This window comes from Raphanus sativus, chromosome 5 (assembly GCF_000801105.2).
Source record: "Raphanus sativus cultivar WK10039 chromosome 5, ASM80110v3, whole genome shotgun sequence".
Classification (NCBI taxonomy): domain Eukaryota; kingdom Viridiplantae; phylum Streptophyta; class Magnoliopsida; order Brassicales; family Brassicaceae; genus Raphanus; species Raphanus sativus.
This window is the reverse complement of record NC_079515.1, coordinates 23,595,702-23,614,133: the sequence shown is the minus strand read 5'-3', so window position 1 is coordinate 23,614,133 and position 18,432 is coordinate 23,595,702. Positions and strand designations below refer to the sequence as shown.

The 18,432-nt window shown below is 32.2% G+C and overlaps 4 protein-coding genes and 1 long non-coding RNA gene across 9 annotated transcripts; 1 reads left to right on the top strand and 4 right to left on the bottom strand.

Moving 5' to 3' along the window:
* The first annotated feature begins 198 nt into the window (after positions 1 to 198).
* On the top strand, positions 199 to 5,037 carry LOC108837637 (uncharacterized). 3 transcript variants are annotated; one of them, XR_008945959.1, is made up of 6 exons: positions 199 to 435; positions 3,629 to 3,989; positions 4,066 to 4,471; positions 4,559 to 4,639; positions 4,713 to 4,789; positions 4,882 to 5,037. It is a non-coding gene; the product is annotated as an uncharacterized LOC108837637 (long non-coding RNA). The 3 variants fall into 3 exon arrangements; XR_008945958.1 differs by lacking the exon at positions 199 to 435 and having other exon boundaries at positions 2,781 to 3,989; positions 4,066 to 4,212; positions 4,311 to 4,471; XR_008945957.1 differs by lacking the exon at positions 199 to 435 and having other exon boundaries at positions 2,763 to 3,989.
* Positions 5,038 to 7,742: 2,705 nt separating this feature from the next.
* LOC108859514 (uncharacterized) lies at positions 7,743 to 8,278 on the bottom strand. Its single transcript, XM_018633423.2, has one exon. It carries the CDS (start codon positions 8,140 to 8,142, stop codon positions 7,834 to 7,836), a length of 309 nt encoding a protein of 102 aa, XP_018488925.1. The 5' UTR covers positions 8,143 to 8,278; the 3' UTR covers positions 7,743 to 7,833.
* A 2,649-nt stretch (positions 8,279 to 10,927) lies between these two features.
* LOC108859758 (E3 ubiquitin ligase BIG BROTHER-related) lies at positions 10,928 to 11,761 on the bottom strand. Its single transcript, XM_018633665.2, has one exon. The coding sequence runs from the start codon at positions 11,726 to 11,728 to the stop codon at positions 11,093 to 11,095; it is 636 nt and encodes a 211-aa protein (XP_018489167.1). The 5' UTR covers positions 11,729 to 11,761; the 3' UTR covers positions 10,928 to 11,092.
* Positions 11,762 to 12,826: 1,065 nt separating this feature from the next.
* On the bottom strand, positions 12,827 to 17,674 carry LOC108859978 (asparagine synthetase [glutamine-hydrolyzing]). Of its 3 annotated transcripts, none has more exons than XM_057010651.1 (10): positions 17,472 to 17,674; positions 15,334 to 15,476; positions 15,150 to 15,245; positions 14,727 to 15,059; positions 14,491 to 14,652; positions 14,092 to 14,394; positions 13,873 to 14,007; positions 13,620 to 13,787; positions 13,426 to 13,533; positions 12,827 to 13,329 (listed from the first exon to the last, which is right to left on the bottom strand). In XM_057010651.1, the coding sequence occupies exons 1-10, from the start codon at positions 17,545 to 17,547 to the stop codon at positions 13,096 to 13,098; spliced, it is 1,758 nt and encodes a 585-aa protein (XP_056866631.1). In that variant the 5' UTR covers positions 17,548 to 17,674; the 3' UTR covers positions 12,827 to 13,095. The 3 variants fall into 3 exon arrangements, with proteins under 3 accessions (XP_056866631.1, XP_056866630.1, XP_018489381.2); XM_057010650.1 differs by lacking the exon at positions 17,472 to 17,674 and adding an exon at positions 15,653 to 15,757 and having other exon boundaries at positions 15,334 to 15,505; XM_018633879.2 differs by lacking the exon at positions 17,472 to 17,674 and having other exon boundaries at positions 15,334 to 15,603.
* Positions 15,753 to 16,993, bottom strand: LOC108852423 (uncharacterized). The gene is made up of 3 exons (XM_057010652.1): positions 16,562 to 16,993; positions 16,099 to 16,172; positions 15,753 to 15,983 (listed from the first exon to the last, which is right to left on the bottom strand). Exons 1-3 carry the CDS (start codon positions 16,709 to 16,711, stop codon positions 15,905 to 15,907), a joined length of 303 nt encoding a protein of 100 aa, XP_056866632.1. The 5' UTR covers positions 16,712 to 16,993; the 3' UTR covers positions 15,753 to 15,904.
* Positions 17,675 to 18,432: the final 758 nt, after the last annotated feature.

Below are 18,432 nucleotides of genomic sequence, written 5' to 3'. Positions count from 1 at the left end.
GGATACTGAAACCCGCAAATGCGTATTCAATATATTTATAAATTTGTATTTTGTGCACATATTTTTGACCCATAAATGAATACTAGAAAAAGGAATAATGGATGAGCACATGCTTTATTCTCTTTTTACAGAGGAGGATAAGTGGATAACGTGCTGGGTCAGTTGAATTTCTTTTTTTTTTTTTTTTTTTTTAAATATTCATTAAATTATCAACCCAAATAGGGCAAATCGGAACAGTACAAGGCCTAACGTCCGGTGTACCGGAGAAACAGAGGTTCTAGGTTACAGAGAGAAAACAAGCATCTACAAATAACTAGACAACAACGGGAAAGGGATGAGGGAAAGAAAGCTCGAGAACCGTTAAGTTCCAACTCCAAAAGGTACGCCGGTGAGCTTCACGTCTGGTACGAAGCAACTTCCACGGCCACGGAAAGGGTCAGTTGAATTTCACTTTGCTCAGAAACTCATTTGCTAAATAATAATTCGCAACAATTTAAAATAAAAATAGAAATAATGTTGGGTCCAGTTATTGATGGTTTTCGTGACAGTTATTATAATTCGCAACATTTGCGGAATGTTATCCACGATTTTGATTGTATAATCGATATGGAATGAAAATACATCATAACTAGGTGTGTTGGGCATAATTTTCTTGTGAAAATTTATTAGTTTATATTTTATTAATTCAAAAACTATCCTGACAATTTATTATTTATATTATTATTAATATTACTAATATAAGATTGATTTAAGTTATAATAAATTTACAAATAATAGTATAGATATAGATAAACTATTTTATATCTTTTTCAAAATTTTATAGAATAAATAATTATTTTAAGATAACAACTCAAACTTTATTAGTTATATTTTGCAAAAGTTTAAATAAATTAAATTATTTATATATGAAAAAATTATCATTAAAATATATATGCTTATTATTATTATTGTATTAAATTTTTGAAAACACTAACATATTAGAAATATTTTAGAAAACATTTTCATACAAATATTTCTGTTTGATTAATATTTAAGATAACAACACAATATTTAAAAATTATATTATTTAGAAAGAATTAATATTATTAATTTAAATTATTTTTTAATTATATAATAAATTTGTAAATAATAGTATAGATATAGATAGACTGTTTATAACTTATTTTAACTTTTATAATAAAAATATTTTTTAAGATAACAACATAATATAAAAGACTTATCTTATTTAAAAATAATAATATGATTTATATAAATTCGTTTTTTATTATATATAAAATTAGTAAGTGTATCATTGATTTTAACCACTCTAACTTTTAATAATTTATAAAATTTATTAATATATTTATTGCTAAATAAAGTTTATAATGAAAAATTATTATTTATTTTGTCATCTAAAAAATTTAATGTCTTGTGATTTATTTGTACACTAAAATATATTTAGAATTTAAAAAACAATTATTTCCTTTTAAATTATATAAACATTAAAATTTTTACTTGATTAATATTTTGTTATGTGTTTTGTTATATAAAATATTTTCTGTCTTGTAAATTTATTGGTACACTAATATATATCTAGAAATTATATTTTTATTTTAAAAATTATTTCCTTTTCAATTATATAAAATTAAAAAATTTACTTGATTAATAATTAGTTATGTGTTCTTTAATCTAAAATATTTTTTGTCTTTTAAATTTACTTGTACACTAAAGTGTATTTATAAATTATCTTTTTATTTTAAAATTTATATTCTTTTCAATTATATGAAAATTTTAAAATTTTACTTGATTAATATTTAGTTATGTGGTTTGGGTTTTTTTTTATTTAAAAATAACTCTTTTATTATATGATTTTTACACAAAACAACACAATATGTATAAGAACTATTTTTATTTTAATACATATTTTTAGATTTTAGATAATTCTTAATATTTTTAGTTTTAATAATTTATCTTACCAAAGGAATTAAAATTTGTTTTTTTTATTTTGTGGCTAATTTATATGTTGTATTCATTAAGAATATAAATGATATTAACCACTCTAACTTTTTATTTTAAAATATACTTCTAGATTTTGGATAATCCTTATCCTTATTAATTTTAGTCATTTATCTAATCAAATAATTAAAATTTGTTTTTATTAGAAATTATATTTTTATTTTAAACATTATTTCCTTTTCAATTATATAAAAGATAAAATTTTACTTGATTAATATTTTGTTATGTGTTTTGTTATATAAAATATTTTTTGTCTTCTAAATTTATTTGTACACTAAAGTATATTTATAAATGATCTTTTATTTGAAAATTTATTTCCTTTTCAATTGTATTTGATTAATATTTAGTTATGTGGTTTGTGTTTTTTTTTCTATTTTAACTCTTTTATTATAAGATTTTTATAGAAAACAACGCAATATGTATAAGAAATATTTTTATTTTAATATATATTTTAGATTCTAGATAATTCTTAATATTATTAGTTTTAATAATTTATCTAATCAAGAGAATTAGAATTCTTTTTTTTTATTTTGTGGCTAGTTTATATGTTGTATTCATTAAGAATATAAATGATATTAACCACTCTAACTTTTTATTTTAAAACATACTTCTAGATTTTGGATACTCCTTATCCTTATTAATTTTAGTCATGTATCTAATCAAATAATTAAATTTCGTTTTTGTTTTATAGATAATTTATATATTTATTCATTAAGGGTATAAACGATATTAACCACTCTAACTTTCAACGTGAGAGCTCCGTTGCGAAAAAACACTTCGTAAATAATAGTATAGATAGATAGATCTAACTATGGTTCATATGTTATATGGAATATACAGTTTTGATAGAATAAGCTATGGAAAATATTTTTTGATTGGCAAAAAAATTATTTTACAATTATATTAAATAAATACTAAATGTATTGTAAATTGTTTTCTTTTTTTTTTCTTTTTTTGTTTAATCTGGGGGTATCCCGGGCCGAGGCCCAGACTAATCCCCAAGGGGATGTACAGCCCACAGATGGACCCTCTCTCCGGGTTTTCAAATGGGTCGAAAGCATGGCCCATATCCGCGTGGCCACAAGTCAGGGTAATCTGAGTGGCAACGGATTCGAACCCAGGTCCCTTAGAGATCCTGGAACACCATGTACCACCTGACCACTGACTCGTGGTTTGTAAATTGTTTTCTAATTTACAGTTTTCATTTCATATATTTTCTCAACATTTTTACCAAAAAATATATATTTTAATATGGACTATTTCATTATTTTGCGAGTTTGATTGATTTTTGACTAATTTTCTTACCAACCCAAATATGGTTTTCAATATCTATCTATATATATAAAGTTGGCTTTTTTATCTCCATAGGGGGAAAATCGCCACCTGTCCCATCATTAAAACATACTTTCGAAACTATTCTTAATGGGTTGTTGTAGGGCCATAGAAACAAGTGATATTACGAGGTAAGATAATCTCTTTATGCAATTACCTGGCCCACATCGGTTCAAGATTTTTCCGTTACGATTGAATCAGAGTTTCGTCTGAGAAGAAGACGAACCCTAATCCGCTGATACTTTCGTCATGTTTTTCATTGGCTCAGTTGGTACATGATTTTTTCACCATAATTTGTCAGGAAAATCGGCAGTCAGCTAACTCGAAAATGCCGTGTAAGAAAAACCGCATCTGTTTCCTCCGGTCAGCTTCTTCCATAAGAGGAAGCATATCGGCGAGTGCGGAGAGAAAAAACAGAGGGATGATGGGTATTACGCATAAAAGAAACGCCACCGTTGAAGATAAGAAAATTTCCATGGCCGCAGCTTCAGCCATTAATGGCAGCAGAAGGAAATCACTTGGTGGGAGGACATCACTTGGTGGTTTCGGGGTTTGTTTGTGTTACGGCCCCCTGCTGATCAATATTGATCACTTCTTATCATTGAGAATGATTTGTGTGTAGCATGAAGCTATGCAGAAAAGCTAAAAGCTTTTCAAAATATGTAAGCTTTTTTTTTGGTAAGTAGTCAAAAAATTTTAAGTAGTGATTGTTGGGTCAATTGGTAATGATTTTGACAGAAGGAGAAGCTGAAAAATCTGGAGATTGGCAGAGAACGTGTTGCCTCTGATTCCATACAGCCATTGACTGAAACGTTATTAGCTAGCTTGGAAGCACCGACTCAAGAAGACAAGCATTAGGCTCACAAGCCAAAGATCCTAAGCTGAGTCAGTCATGCTTATGCATTTCTCTGCTGTTTTAACCTTTAAACATATACGTACTTCAAAACTCTAACTTTTTGTGCAATTCACTATGATATGTGCAGCTCATTTTTAAGGCACATTTACCTATCTACATGGACACTAGATCAGAGAACCAACCAGAGTCAGACAAGTCAAACCAGAGTTTGGTTCTTATCTCATGCTTGAGGCAGCACACAGAGGAACGAGGAAAATAATTCCTTAGCTGGAAACTGGACAACACAAGGTTTTTTCTATGTGCTAACGTCCAAAATGAAACCATTTCACCTCTGCAAATTATTACTTACCTCCAGTCACTTATTACTTCTTTCAGGTTTTTATCGACAAAGAAGAATGTATAGAGTAAGTGAGAATATCAAAGTTATCTTCTTACCCCCTTTTCACCTTAGAATTGGTGAGTTAAATATTGAATGTTTCTGCAGCAAGACAGAAGTGTTGAGTTACTGACTTTTGCTAATGACTTGCAGAGCGGGAAGAAAGATTAAAACATCTCATCATCATCAAATTCTCTGCCGTTTGATGATGACCTTGAGATTAAGGAGTAGTAATAATTCTCTACTTGATTCATTCACAAAAACAAGACTGTTTGAAGTAATGAAAGATGATAAGTTGTATGTTCTATATCGATGATCTCAGGTTACATGAATCAAGTTTCTGTGGAGGATGATGTGGTCTACAATGCAGTGGTTGAAGTTTTAGGCAGATCAGTTGAAACTATTATATACTATTTTGTATGTATCTCAAACATATTTCAATTTCAAACAATAATATATTCAAATATAAAATTTAGCTCTTCATAGTTTTTAATTGTTATTAAAATTAGGACTAAAATGTCTTACCAGTTAGCACATATTAAAAAGGGTATTTTTCAAAAAGAAAAGGGAAGGTGGAATTTCAAAAATTAAATAATAATTAGGGTATTTATCAAAGTACCCTTTTTATGTTTATTTTGATCTTAAATTAGATTCCATGTTAGATTTTATCATCCTTTAACCAGAGAAATACCTAGATATATGCAAAGTTGTAATGTTTTATAACCGGACCGACCATATAGTCATATCAAGTTCAACCATAAACAATCATGTAAAATGTTAGATTTAATAACTGGTTAGAACATGAACCGGTCAAGTAGTATGATTGGATCTCAAAGTTATTGAACTTTATAAAATATTAAAACTATCAAAAATATATAAACTAACCACATAAAAAATAGTTTATATGTATAATTTATTATATATGATATTTATAATATGTTATTATGTATTATATTTACTATCTTTATTTCTATATTATTGAATCGAGTTTAATCCGATCAAACCATATTGTATCCTTACCCACATAACTATCCAGAACACTTTTCACTCCGATTTTAAGAAACTAAAATGTGGCAGGCGTGTTGGTTTTCATTGAAAAGTGACCCATCCACCCACACAAATATAATAAACCATTTTCAAAGCTATTTAACTTGCAAATGTTTTCCTTTTGTAATGTAAGCAAGACATATTGTGAAGAGAAAATAAGATAATTGGTGATCAAAACCAATAATAAGGAAATAAGCTTTTTAAAGTTAAGATTAACAAACAAAAGGTAGAAAAAAATGTATTAGTTTATAAGAATAGTATTCAATATCGGTTATATGTCTTCACAATAGGGGCGTCCATGAAGAGAGCCATTTGAAACATGGACCTTGGATCGCCGTTATTTAAAGGTTCCAGTTTTTTCTTAAATCAAAAATATACATGTAATAAAATAAAATGACAGTAAGAAAAATCGTATTAGAGACCAAAATTTAGTGAGAGCTACATAAAATTAAGATTTAGAAACCTTTTATCTTCCCACATTTACGATCCTTTTAGCTTTTTGTGTGAGAATTATATTTTTCTTCTTCTATTTTGTTTAAAAGAAAGGGTTTGTTTACCCATAATTTTTCTATTTTCAAATATGCTAGAGGTCCCCATTTTTTCATTTGTTTGGAGCCCCACTTCTTTCAAGACCCCCCTGCTTCACAGTAAGATGTATTATTGTTTATTCCATGATTTGGAAAACAATCAATGTCACAACAAACTTTGTGACCAAATAAGGCTAATAGTCTAATATGTTGCAGACAAATTATGAAATTAAAAACAAGAAGAAGATAGGAAAATTAGTTGTGGCTAAGAAATATAAAGCTGATAAGTATGAAAAATAAGAGTTCATCTGATTCCAAATGATTATTGTATGATGATGCACATTTATAAATTAAATCTTATATCATAATTAAAATTTATAATTTTCAAATAAATGATAAACAATTAGACTATTACACTTTCAAATGGTCATGCATATATTTAAACTTAAAGTGCCATGCATGTATTTAATCTTAAATTTATTTTATAATAACTATGCAAAGACCACAATCAAATTAATATACCTCTAAATATCATTGGTACATATTTTCTTTATAAAAATACTGTACAGAAATATTCTAAAATATAAAACCATAGCTAAACCATATTAATATTAGTAAAACCGGCGCGTAGCGTCGGCAAATCCCTAGTATAACATATAATTGGATATAGTAACAATTCACAATTTGACGGGCTAATCTAGTCAAATATTCAAATAACTAATTAAAACTAAAATTAAATATAACTAATATTTTAATAACAAAATTATTCATATTTTAATTTTATATATGAAATAAATAAATTACATTTTAATCTTAATCTTAATATATGTATATATATAGATATGTTAAATTCAGATTTGATCCATTCAACTAAATATTATATTTTTACGGGTTTTCGGATAATTTTCTATATTCAGAGTAAAAATTGGTAATTCAGTTTTTTGGATTTTCAGTTTATAAAAAATATTATTTAATTATTTTAAAACTAAATATAGTTAAAGCTTATTAGTTTATAAAACTATATTATAAAAATTTAATTTCGGTTTTCTGGTTCTAAAAATATAGGATCCATTAGGGTAGATGACAAGATCCAAATCCAAATTAAACCTTTGTTTTTGTTAGATTCAGGTTGGTTCTTCGCAAAGCCTCTCCTGCAGTTTGTGACTTTGCTCAACTTGTTCCCGCCTCATTTAGTCAATGCTTGTGTTAACCTGTTCTCCTAACACTTTAGAACACTAGACTCGCCCTTGCCTGTAGTCTCTTCCTAAATTAGACCTTCTACATCTTATCATTACTCTTCTTGGAGGTCGTGCAGCGCTGAATAGGTCCTATACTCGGGGAGTGTATCAACAAATGCAATTGACTATATCAGGCGGGGAACTAAAATGACATACAAAGCAGTAGCTGATATGGCAGTAACTGTGTGTTGTACGAACTAATCTAAGATGTATTGGAAGCGCTTGGTGCTCCAGTTCACAGCTAAAACGATCTCTCGTAATTATCACCAATTGTCTATGCATACAAAGATCAATGGTTCCAGCATGCAAACAACACTTGAATCGACAACTATTTTGGAATAAACCATTCTGTTGATAGCTTGTAGAAAAGATGAAGAAAAGAGCAGTTTGTATATATATAACTGAAATCTGAAGAATGTATTAGAGAATAAACACAGAAGCAATAGATAATGCAGATTACATTCATTTTTTGTTGAAGAGACCAGCTAAGCCGCCGAGCCCACCACCACCATCGTTCTTCTTTGGCGCCACAGGCACAGGAGCGGAGCTTTTACCACCGCCGCGAACGGTTCCTCGGCCTCCTCCAGTGGTGCCTTCCACCTTCTTGAGGATTGGATCGGTCTCGTAGAACTGATCTTGCTTTGTCAAATAACCAAGCACAAAGTCGAGGGGATTCTTCTCCTCCTTGGCGCCGCCTGAAGCTCCTTTTGCGGTTGTGGCGTAAACCCTCACGGTGGCCGGAGCAAACGACGTAAGAAGCGAATAAGCCATTCTTGTTTATCTCTCCTTTCGATCTCTCTTTCTGTGTGTTTGTGTAAACGTGTGGCTTACGAAGGGATTATAACGAGGTTTGGTTAATCTGAGCCGTCGGATCTTTTTGGCACAAGCTCTCCACAGGTGTCTTATCTTCTTTCTCCTTCCTCTTCACATACTTTTTTTTTGGATCGATGCAGTTCTATGTTTTATTTTTCAAAAATAAAGGATACCATTTTATTTTGGTTTAATACGGAGCATCTGAGAAAATTGAGTACATCCAAAATAAAATTGTGTTTTTATTTTATAACTATATTTTATTTTAGAGTAAAACTAGAAAGCAAATAATAATAAACTAGGTGTTTTGCCCGCAGTTGCGGGTTTAATAATTTTACAAATTACTAAATAAATATATTATCAATTCGAGAACCATTAAAATAAATTATTTTCATGCCTTTGAAATATTTAATAATTAATTAAATATTAATTTTATATACAATAAAGTTTATTTTAATAAAAAAATATTTATTATGTAAACAATTTGAAAATATTCATATATTCATAAAACTACATACATGGATTTATATTTATTTTAAAAATATTTTGATGTAAATATTATTGGATCACATAATATATAATTTTGTAGATAATGATGAGAATCAAATTAATGAAATTCGTTTTAAATTTGTGAGTAATTCTATATTAACAAATCTAATCTAATTATGTATTAAGGATAATGAAGATTATAAACGCTATAACTTTTAACGTGAGAGAAAGAAAATCGCTTTGAATATAGTATTATAAACTAAATGTTCTCTTTTCAGTTATATAAAATTGATAATTTTTCTTGATTAATCTTTAGTTATGTGTTTTCTGTTTTATTTTAGTTTAATTTATTATTAAAAGATAATTTCAGATAACAACACAATATATATGTGTTTATATCATATTTTATTTTTGAATTTTTATATATATTAGGTTTCAGATAATTCTTCTTATTATTATTATATTATTATTATTATTTTTAATCATTTAAATTCGTTTTATTTTGGAGTTAATTATATATTTTATTCATTAAGGGTATAAACGATATTAACCACTCTAACTTTTAACGTGAGAGCTCGAATCCAAAATTTTACTTCGCAAATAATAGTATAGATAGTGAATGTAATTTTTTATTTTTAGAGTAAATCAGTTTAAAAAGTGAAATTATTATTTTAAAAAAAAAAAATCACTTTATTCTATGAAGTCTTCTCTAGTTAATGAAGTCTTCTATGAATTTTTTGACTGAAGGCATTCTATGAATTCTTCTCATGTATTTGCTATTAAGATTAATTTAATAAAAGTATTTTGATATAAATTGAAATTATGACATTGTAAAAAATTATAAATTGAAATTTTACGAAGTCTTCCATGAAGTTGCTACACTTCTCTCGTTCATTTGGTTTGTATTTGAAATGTTAGTTTTTCATTGTTTTGCAGATACAAAAATGGATTTACAGGGAATTTTAAAGAAGATATTTACCATAGGTGGAGAGCCCTTGATAACCAAAAACATTGTGTATCCTATTTTTTTTTTTGTTAACCCGGGTGTCCGGATTCCCGTAGGAACCCGACTAGCGCCGACCACCGCCCCCATAATCTGAACCACTAAGGGTCCAGAGGGTTTTACGGCAGCAGCGGTTTCCCAGAGATCCAGAGGGACCATGTGAAAATTCCGGTGGCCAACGCGAATCGAATCTGCGGGGAACGTATTGGTTATTACCTCAACTCGATTCTAGGCCAACCTGTGTTGGTTCATTGTGTATCCTATTGATGGTATGAAGTTGTTTTTTTTTTCTGTAAAGACCGCTCAACATAATGATGAATGGGAGTAGTTCAATAAATCAAATTTGGAAGTGTTTATCAAGTTCAAAAAGCTGAAATTTGGTTGGATATCAAAGCTAGTTCTTTTTTATGTTTTGTTTCCAGCTTGACATAAAAAAGCATGAGTTTTGGAGTCTCGTCGCTCCACAATCATTGAGGTTTTTCATTATAGAGTTTGAATACCTCACTAGTTTGAAATGCAAATACATTGAAAACCGGGAAGATCCAACAGATGCGATTACAGAGAAGATATAGTACATTTCTGGAAGATGATGGGTGTTTGTGTCAATGCTAGTCCAAGTATTCAACAAATAATAGTAGCATGTGAGAAATGCGGAGAATGGTCTTGAGAGGATCACATGCAGCTGGGATACTTAGTCATCTACATTAGATTGGTTGAAAGACGAAAAACTCACCGTTACATGGGCTAGCCATACAAGTAGCATAGTGATGGATTTAGAAAAATTTAAGAGTTATTAATGGGGAGTGCTAATGAACTTGGTGAACAAAAAAAAATTCAGAAAATCTTACACCATTGATGGGTTTATACAAGTTTTATAGGTGTGCAGCTTATGTCATGTCTAACTTTGGTGCTAATTATGGAAGTCCCATTCCACAAAGACCAACTGCACCTCTATTGGCTTACAAGCGACACATTTTTTTCAAAAAGCTGTGAGACATGTAATTATGATAATTCTCAAAAATATGATATTGATTCTTCTCAGTTATCTAATTTTATATGTTTTGTTTATTGTAATTGTAATTTTTATGGTTTGGTATTAATTTTTTGAAGCATACTCAGGTGATTACATTGAATTAAATTATAAATAAAATTGATGAAGCTTTTTTCGTCAAATAAAATTGACGAAGCTAAAGTATGAATTGAATGGGTAAATGTAACTAGAAACTAAAATCTCACGTATAGAAAACATTCACGAGGCTAAAAGTATAAATTGCGATATATGGTAACATCAAGACGAAGTTTGTATGATTATGAGACAAGTACAATCGAAGAATGTGTATAACTTTTTCAAGTATTTCAGGGTGAAGAATGAATTTTGGCGACGTGTTTCTAATCGATGATTGAAATATCTACGACATTTTATACGTGAGATGGTTCAGAGCCGCAAATGGGACAAACTTTCTTTGTCTGAAGCCATTTGGTTATACATTCAGAGTGGTACGGATGGTTACAAAGTCGGAGAACGACCAAAGATTCTCCTTCTTCAAACTCCATTTGGCAAACGACACAACGATCAATCTTGTTTCTGTTTTGTGAAAACACGTAGCTAGATGGCTTCAGACACGTGGAGATTTCGGTCTGCGTCAGGCCACGTTTTTCAACTCCGATGAATTCTCCCAGTGCAATCAGTTCCTCGTAAGACAATTGGTCGGGGTCAATCTCATCTTCTTCCTCCAGGAAATTATCTTCCTCAACGTAAGAGTTGCTTTCTTGGTCCTCAAGAAACTCATTGATTTCATCTTCGTCTTCTCCAAACCCATTGCTATCGAAATACTCGTAATAGTTATCATTTCTTCCTTCTTCGTCTTCATCTTCAGATTCTCCGTCACTTTCCATCATGGAGAACCTTGAGGAGGCCAAATCATGGACACGAGGGGCAAAATGGGAATTAGCTTGGGAGGCAGCAAGAGCAACTTCAGAATTTGCTTGCTCAAAGAGGGTCAGATCGGGAAGTTTGTTTGGAGGTTGCTTAGGATCTTCTTTTTGGTTATCCATTGGAGAAGAAGTAGCAGCTTGTGTTGTGGTTAGGAAGCCTTGCTCTAAGATTTATACGAAAACGAGCTTCGTGTCAATAGGTTACCTAAGCGTCAAGACAGGAATAATGTAGACAGCCTCCGTACAAAGTAATACATAAGAAAGCAGCTAGGGTATCCTTTTTCACTGTTGTAAGCAAAGTAATGCATTGAAATTTAGTTTACAGATCAGGTCTTCATTTTCCTTAACGGTGGGTCTTCAAAAAGACATACATATAAATGATAAAGATAATTAAATAAGTTGATACAATAATTATTTTTATATTATAAAATAAACTTATATAAGTATGCACATAAAACAACATATTTTCAAATAAACTTAATTTTGGTAAATTTCGTAAAAAAAAAACTTAATTTTTGGTACGTAAATATCCTAAAATAAAATATTAAAATTAGTATTAAATAAATTTAAATTTGTTAATTAAATTTAAAATATCAAACATTAGATAAATATATAGTTAACTATATAAATTACTAAAACTTATTTTCTTTAATAATTATATTGTGGATCAGATTTTAAATAAATGTTTTTACGATTACATGTATATTCATCAAACATATAACTATTTAAGTTAATAGAAAACGATTTGAAGAACGGTATTATCTCATTTTTAATATAATATTTTATAAAATGTTGACTAATGTGTGGTGAGTTAAAAGGATTGATCAATTCATTTAATTATAAAACATTCAAAAATCTAAAACCAATGAAAGACAAATTAAATAGACTAATTTTTCAGCAATAATTTTATTTAGTTCAACTAAATAAATCATAAAATCAATAAACGAAGCATTATATTTTCAAAATAAAACATTTTTAGTCCAAACAATACTATATGAACAACAAATTCTTATATTACAACAATTTTTAATCCAAACTAAAATAACCAGTCAACAAAAATAATTTTATATGATTACTTTCTGTTTATATAAATTATATTTTTAAAAAAATTTCAGATTCTTAAAATAATCTTTTTTTAAATAGATCAAAAGGATCTTAAATCCAAAATGAACCAAAAATATTTATGCCAAAAAGACAATGAAACTGTTTTTTGTTCCATTTTAACAAATTTTCCTATAATTAATAAAGCACAACGAATTATGTACAAACATACAAAACAAAAAGGAGGAGGAAAATCGTTCGTTCATACATTCAAATCTTCATTAGAAAAAAAAAGAAAACCATTTTTACCAAAAAAAAAACATTTTAATTCTGAAAATCATACAAAACACCTAATCCATTAGGACAGCATATATAAAAAGACCACACCTAATCCATTAGGACAGCAAATATAAAAGACCACAGATTCCTCCATTTCCCCTACGGACTCATGTCTGAATCACAACTCCTTGTCCCATCATCATTGGCATGTCTTCAACTGTCTTAAGAGGAGGCAAGGACACCGCCACCTTACTGTTGCCGTCGTAGGCCGAGAGGTGAACTCCGATAGCGGCTCTTCCCGATGGATCCATATTGTTGGACCAGTTTGCATCCCACTCCACTGCCTTGGCGGTCGAGCACGCCACGGTCGCACCTCCAGGAACAGTTAGCCTTGCCGAGTTCTGCTTAAAAAAGCGCAGCTCCAAAGTTTGTAAAATATTTGATTAAAACAAAACCAAAGAGATCCGATACATTTTATGGAAATTTGTAAGTCTCACCTGTGGGAAGAACCTCTCAAAGATCATCCTGTAATAGTAAGCTTCTTTGGTGAGTGGAGTGTTGTGCGGGAAGATGTGTGCAGCGTTTGACATCATCTTGTCATTAACCTAAAACCCAGAACATAAAAAAATCAGATATAAACCAGAATTTAGCTACACAGAAGAGATCAATATGAGATTTTGTTTTGTAATACATTTTCAGCAGCATGGGATTTGAGGCCATCAATCCAACTGTAGCCAACACCATCACTAAACTGCTCTTTCTGCCTGTAGAGAATGTGTTTTGGCAAATAAGGACGTTCTTCATCGTCAAAGGCTCTCCTTAGAACCCATTTCTCAATTCTCCCTTCCTCTGGTTTGATCTAAAAGCCCCATATAGAACATTTTTTCAACCAATCTTAACTTGTGAAAGAAGGTATTGAGTTTGCGTTTTGGGATTTCAATTACCATTTTGGATTCAGGGTCTAGAGACATAACAGTGTTGATAAACTCTTTGTCCAAAAATGGAATACGCGCCTCTAGACCAAAGGCAGAGGTAGCTTTGTTGGCTCTTAAACAGTCGTATTTGTGAAGAGCCTTGATCTGCAAGGCAAACGCACACTCACAAAAAGTTAAAAGATCTCTGTTTTGATGATGTCCATTTGTGATTAAATTTGAAAACTATACCTTGCGACAGGTTTCTTGGTGAAACTCTTGCTTGTTAGGTGCCTTGTGGAAGTAAAGATACCCTCCAAAGATCTCATCAGAACCTTCACCGGAGAGAACCATCTTAACACCTAGAGACTTGATTTTCCGGGACATCAAGAACATGGGTGTGCTAGCCCTGATTGTCGTCACATCATAGGTCTCAACATGGTAAATCACATCCTCAACCGCATCAATCCCGTCCTGCACCGTGAAATGGAACTCATGGTGCAACGTCCCCAAATAATCAGCCACTTCTTTTCCTGCCTTCAAGTCCGGCGACCCCTAACAGGAAACAAGGAAAAAAAAAATGATGCTGAATTTGAATTTCACTATCCACTCTGTTTTGAAAACAGAGGAACTCTGTTATATATAGCTCACCTCAAGACCGACGCAGAAGGAATGGAGCTGAGAACCCCATCGCTTAGCTGCTTTAGTACCAGCCAAGTGACGGGCAGTGATGGAAGCTACAAGAGAAGAATCAAGACCACCTGAGAGTAAAACTCCAAACGGGACATCACTCATCAACCGCTTAGTCACAGCCTTCATAGAAAACCAAACAAATTAAAAAAAAGAAGAGATTTTAAGTTTGTTTTTCAAGTGGCAAGTTTTCTTACGTCTTCAAAGGCACGTCTAACTGCGAGAGGCTCATAAGGCGTAGAAGGAACTGACTCGTTGTACCAAGGAGGATTGTACCATTGCTTAAACCCTCCTGATTTGCTCGAGTACAAATGACCTGGAGGAAACACTTCGAAATGTTCACATTCCTCATGTAAGCCTTTCATCTCTGAAGATATCCACACAGATCCGTCTAGTCCCCAACCAATGTAGAGCGAAGTGACACCAATCGCGTCACGAGCCACCATGAACGAGTTATCTTTTGTGTCCAGTAACACAAAGGAGAAGACTCCATCCAACATATCCACAAAATTCTCACCATGCTCCTCGTACTATATCTCTCCAAGACACACACACACAACAAACTCCGATCAATATCTAACAACCAGTAAATTAATTAGCAGAATGAAATCACTATATACCAGATGAGAAATGACGTCACAATCACTGCCGGTACGGAACTTGTGATTCTTCAAACCCTTTCTCAGCTCCTCATGATTATAAATCTCTCCATTGACCTTCAGAACAAATATAATATTTTCAGCATCAAAAACATCAAAAGATCAGTTATTATGGCTCCACACGGAAGAAGATCTTGAAGCTTACTGTGACAGAAATGGTCTTGTCCTCGTTGAAGAGAGGTTGGTCACCAGAGTCAGGATCGACGATCGCTAGACGTTCGTGGGCCAAGTAATTGTCTCCATGCTGGTATATTCCGCTCCAGTCAGGTCCTCTGTGCCTAAGAGCAACTCCAATGGTGTTACTCACCATTGGAGTCCTTAGCAATAGAATATTACTTTTTAACTTTTTAGAATAGTTAAGGATTCTAGTATAAAATGTATCTCCAATGGTGTTATTCATATGAAGTTCTTAAGAATTAAAAATTATTCCAATCTACCAGCCAAGTTTGATTCCAAGAACTAACCGAGTATCAATTGCTAGTTAGACGGAGAGCCTTTGACAGAAGAGTTTCTTTACTCTTTTGTAGAAGTAGCTGTTCGTTTTGAGTCTAAGGGCACACAATATATAAATGAGTTAGCCAAGACTCTGCAACAAGCATTGACAATAATATAACTTGTCAAGAGAACCATGAGTGTGGTGATCTTGCAGGGAAAAAAAAAACAAATAATCTGACAAAACAGAGTCAACTATGTCTAAAGTATCACTCGACTTTATTCTAATTGCCTTGCTCACTAGGGTTTCCCCGCTCACCACTGCAACAGAAGAAATGTGGCAGCTTAACTCTCCCGCAACTCCTGCAAACACAAGAGTGTGTCACATGAAACCAAAGGTATGTATAAAATTCTAAACAGATCACAAACCTATAGCTAGATCAAGAAGCAAAAAGAGAAGGCAATCATCACAGAGTACCTGCAGCGGATGATGACAGGAACAAGCTTAAGAGCCTTAGGACCATTTCGTATCCCTCTCTTGTGTTTAGAAACCTGCAACAACAGCAACAGCTTCTTCCATTAACAACTATCTATCAATCTCCAAGCATTATTACAAAAATAATAATAATACAAACTTTCATTTGATTCACGGTAAGTGTAACTCCCTAGAGTATTACAAACTACAAGTGAACCTATAGGAACCTAAAGCAGCTCGTAGAGTTCTAACACAGAGAGAGAACTAAAACACATTACATAGCAAATCTTATACTAAAGTACAATCACTGAGCTAAAGGTCCTCCAAACTAACATACTCACTAGATTACCCAAAAAAACCAAGCCTTTGAGTGACTTTCATAGCAAATCTCAAGATTATCTATTACATATACATAAAATACAAAACCAGATCATAAAGATCAAACTACTATCCTGCACATTCATACCCAGAAGAAGGAAAAACAGAGAGAAGGAGAAGCCTTTTTAAAGAAGCTGGCCGTGGGGAAAGTGTTGCTAGTGTAGGAGATGAGCAGACAAGTCTTTCCAATAGCGCCGTCGCCGACTGTTACACACTTGATAAACCTTGAAGCACTCATCTCTCTCTCTCAGTCTTCAATCCCTAAAAGGCTAAAACTTTTCAAGATTTGGGGATTTTTGGTAACAGAGAGAAAGAGAGAGTGAGTGAGGTTCTTTAAAGAGGTACAAGACAAAAGCAATAGCCCAGAGGAAGTCGGTGATGAGGCCGAAGGCTAGAAGGCGAGGAACGAAACGAAACACAATGGTGTCGGAGGATGCAGGATCTTGTGATCTGAGAGAGAGGACGCGGAGGACAAAACGAGAGGACACGTGTACTAAGGATCAAGTCCTTCTATTCCTTATTTAAGGATTGATCCTTAGTTATTTTAGCCAAAGTATTATTATTATATTAAGATTAATTGTTAAGGATTCCGCACGGACCTCCGTTGCGGATGGTCTAAGTCTATAACCAAATTTTGAAAAGAAAAACTATTAAAATCAAATATTAAATATTTGATAATTTCTCTGGACCAACATTTTTTTTTTTTTTTTTGAAACTGAAACAATTTTTTCAAAGAGATATTCACATAAACTATTCACACGGGAACGGGATACGATTGAGTTGCTCAAGCATCACTGTTTCTGTCAAGCTCAACAGAAAGAGCCTAGAATAATACTACAAAATGGTACTATTAGATCACATCAAATCTTTGTAATAGTAATCTTAAACAAACATGATATTGTAAGTTTGTAACGTACGATGTTTAACATCAAACTTGCTGTTTCTTGATTTAAAAAAACTGAAGAGAAAACAAAACAAAGAAAAGTAGTATTGCCTGCGAGAAAGCTCAAGAACACGAACTCTCTTGCCCTGAGAATTGTCGGAGCATCCTAGAACGGCAAGAATCCCACACATATTTCTTTTTTTCCTGTCCTTAAAATTTTAGTTTGGGTGCAAAAAAATGAAAGATCAAGAAATGTAAAACCGAAATTCCGAGAAGTATAAAGATCCAAAGAAAGGAATCCGACAGTTGTCGCAAAGAAGTAAAGTGCACGTAGTGCGTCTATCGGATTTCGCGTTGCATGTCTTGTTTTTTTCCGCAAGCCATCGCTCTATTTATAGGAACTCCAAACGGCGCTGTGATGTCGCGTTTTATGCGAGGGGGTCGTGGGGCCAATTTATTTTATACTTCTACCGGATAACTCTGACCCGTTGATGCACGATATTATTATTTTCCTACGACTAAAGGCTATTTTCCTACTGTACTTTTTTTTTGAAAAAAAAGGGTTAAACCCGGGTTAATGATAACACAAGTCTAACCCCCGGGTGGAGGTACAGCCCACGAATAGACCCTCTCCTGGGCATTCAAATGAGTCGAAAATAATAACTCATATTCGTGTGGCCGGTGGGGTTTGAACCCGGGTTTGCTTTATTGGGTTTCTCAATTTCCTCAAGCGCCACTAAACCACTACCACCGGTTTGATCCGCCGCGGAACAGATGCGGGTTAACATATTTAAAATATGCAGGTGTGCGTGGGATGGATGTGTATGTACCGGTCAAATTTATTCGATCAAATACTACTTGAACCTGGTTTTCTGGATCGGCTCCGGTTTGATTCTTTGGATTCGAATAAAATATCGATGTCTATCAAATATTTTAGGTATTTTCAAAATTTGGAATATTTTTTATATTTTAGGCCCAAGAAACGAACGCAATACAATTTTGGGCTCAAGAATGATGGCCGTTACAATAAAAGGAACATACAATTTCAACCCATGATTAATTTCGTCATTGACACA

Bases quoted from the DNA above. Each gene is read 5' to 3' on its own strand.
- LOC108859514 (XM_018633423.2), bottom strand. From the start codon at position 8,142: ATGGCTTATTCGCTTCTTACGTCGTTTGCTCCGGCCACCGTGAGGGTT.
- LOC108859758 (XM_018633665.2), bottom strand. From the start codon at position 11,728: ATGGATAACCAAAAAGAAGATCCTAAGCAACCTCCAAACAAACTTCCC.
- LOC108859978 (XM_018633879.2), bottom strand. From the start codon at position 15,588: ATGAATAACACCATTGGAGATACATTTTATACTAGAATCCTTAACTAT. The intron at 14,653-14,726 runs GTAAGAAAACTT...TTTTCTATGAAG, and splicing joins TTAGACGTGCCTTTGAAGAC to GCTGTGACTAAGCGGTTGAT. The intron at 14,395-14,490 runs GTGAGCTATATA...GTTTCCTGTTAG, and splicing joins CCTTCTGCGTCGGTCTTGAG to GGGTCGCCGGACTTGAAGGC.
- LOC108852423 (XM_057010652.1), bottom strand. From the start codon at position 16,711: ATGAGTGCTTCAAGGTTTATCAAGTGTGTAACAGTCGGCGACGGCGCT. The intron at 16,173-16,561 runs GTATGAATGTGC...CTGTTGTTGCAG, and splicing joins TCTGTTTTTCCTTCTTCTGG to GTTTCTAAACACAAGAGAGG. The intron at 15,984-16,098 runs GTACTCTGTGAT...TTGTGTTTGCAG, and splicing joins CCTGTCATCATCCGCTGCAG to GAGTTGCGGGAGAGTTAAGC.